Genomic DNA, 1,747 nt, shown 5'->3' on the forward strand with positions numbered 1-1,747 from the left:
CCGTAGCTTCAACCCGTCATTGCAATCAAATAAATTAAGCTGATTAAAAAAATGATAAAATTTCTTTAACTAAAAGTCTTTAAAAATGTTTCATTTTTTTTTGAAAAATTCAAACTTGGACACCCTCTAAAATTCATAGTTTATTGTGGAGACCAATAGAGTTGTAGTCAAGACCACCTAACCCAAGACCAAGTCAAGACCAGAGTGTCTCGAGACCGAGACAAGACCAAGACTTTTAGAGCCTGGACCAAGTCGAGACCAAGACCAGAAAAAAACAAAACTAAATCCCTAAAACATACAGTATACTGTACACAGATAATTAACTTCATATGTAGTGCTAATATTGACTAAAACTCTTTGTGTGAGGGCCGGGTAAAAATTTTTGGTACAGAGGCAGATTGCTAACATTAGCTAGCTAGCATGGGCAACATCATCTGACCCCTCTTTGTGCTTTCTTTCTAAGTGATGATAAACGTTTGACGTAGTCCCCTCTGTCTCTGAAAGCTACAGAATTTACAAGTCTGTATGTTTTCTCCTGGAGGTTCTTTTTTTATGATTTATGTAGCTGAATTGTATTACTGAAAATTTTATAGACGTCTTCTTCCACTCCCAGACAACTACTCCTCTCTTTCTTGGAGTGCTTTGTGTGAATGTTAAATAAACTAGACAATATTCTGGTAATTTCGTGATATTTTCACAGATGTGGTCTTGACTGATCTTGAAATAAAATCTTGAGTCCTCAATGTCCTAGATAGGGACAAGACCAAGATGATCAAAATAGTGGTCTTAAAACTGGTCTTGAAAACTACAGTACAAGAAAAACAATGTTACATTTTTTAATGTAAAAGTTATGTAAAGTGGTTGATTTTTCTCCCAAAGAACATGAATAAAATTAACAGACAACACAAGCGTTAACAGTAAGTTTCTCAAGATAAGAAATCTAAACCCAGATAAGTAAGACTCTCTCACAGAATATTAGGTGRGGAATTCATACTTTGTTTAACTGAAAACATTATTTTATACTGTTCCCACACATACCTGATTAACTCCTCCCACCACCAAGAAGCGGTCTCTGATTACGATGGAAGAGGCGGAGCATCTGGGGAAGTTCATGGGAGCCAACCTCTCCCACTTTTTCTTCTGAGGATGAAATGCTTCCACTGTGTCCAGAGCTGACGGCTCGTGGCCTGGCAAACACACATTCTTATCAAAGACAATAAATTGGCCATGAAGATTCAACACACTTCCATATGTCATAAATTACACATTTTTTACAGGAACAAGCACATTAAGGAACAATAGCAATAAATACAAACACAAATAAAACTGCAAACAGTMGTAAAGGGCCCAGGGTGATCTGGATTGCATAAATGTCCAGCTAAAGTAGTCGCTGGTCCACATTAGCATATGGGCATTTACAGGACTTGATGTCCTTTTATCATACAATTTTACAAAGTTTTGAACAATTTACAATGATGTTACCCCCAAAGCCATGTTTGATGTGAAAATGGTCAGCCTCAAAAAATAAATAAAATAAAAAATACCRCGCCCACACCAATCATATTTACCACCAACTATTGATAAATTTTGTGCACAAGGTTGTGAAGAAAAACCTATGTAGACTGGTTGYGTGAACTCCCATGAAGGACACATGAGAGTTTGCTAAACCAGTGATATGTGWTTTGTTGAATTGGAGAAGGTGTCTGATTGTGTCTTTTGGGGACTCCTGTGGGGGGTACTCTGGGAG

At 37.1% G+C, this 1,747-nt stretch overlaps 1 protein-coding gene across 3 annotated transcripts in view; it reads right to left on the reverse strand.

The window, feature by feature from the left end:
• Positions 1-1,747, reverse strand: part of klhdc8a (kelch domain containing 8A) — a gene marked incomplete at its 5' end in the record, with an annotated part of 17,943 nt that overhangs the window by 1,434 nt on the left and 14,762 nt on the right. For 2 of the 3 annotated variants that reach the window (XM_014029183.1, XM_014029181.1), the window contains 1 exon segment: positions 1,039-1,187. In XM_014029183.1, coding sequence (XP_013884637.1) covers positions 1,039-1,187 — 149 coding nt within the window. 3 annotated transcript variants of the gene reach the window in all.

The sequence above is a fragment of the Austrofundulus limnaeus genome, unplaced genomic scaffold, assembly GCF_001266775.1.
Source record: "Austrofundulus limnaeus strain Quisiro unplaced genomic scaffold, Austrofundulus_limnaeus-1.0 Scaffold865, whole genome shotgun sequence".
Taxonomy (NCBI): Eukaryota; Metazoa; Chordata; class Actinopteri; order Cyprinodontiformes; family Rivulidae; genus Austrofundulus; species Austrofundulus limnaeus.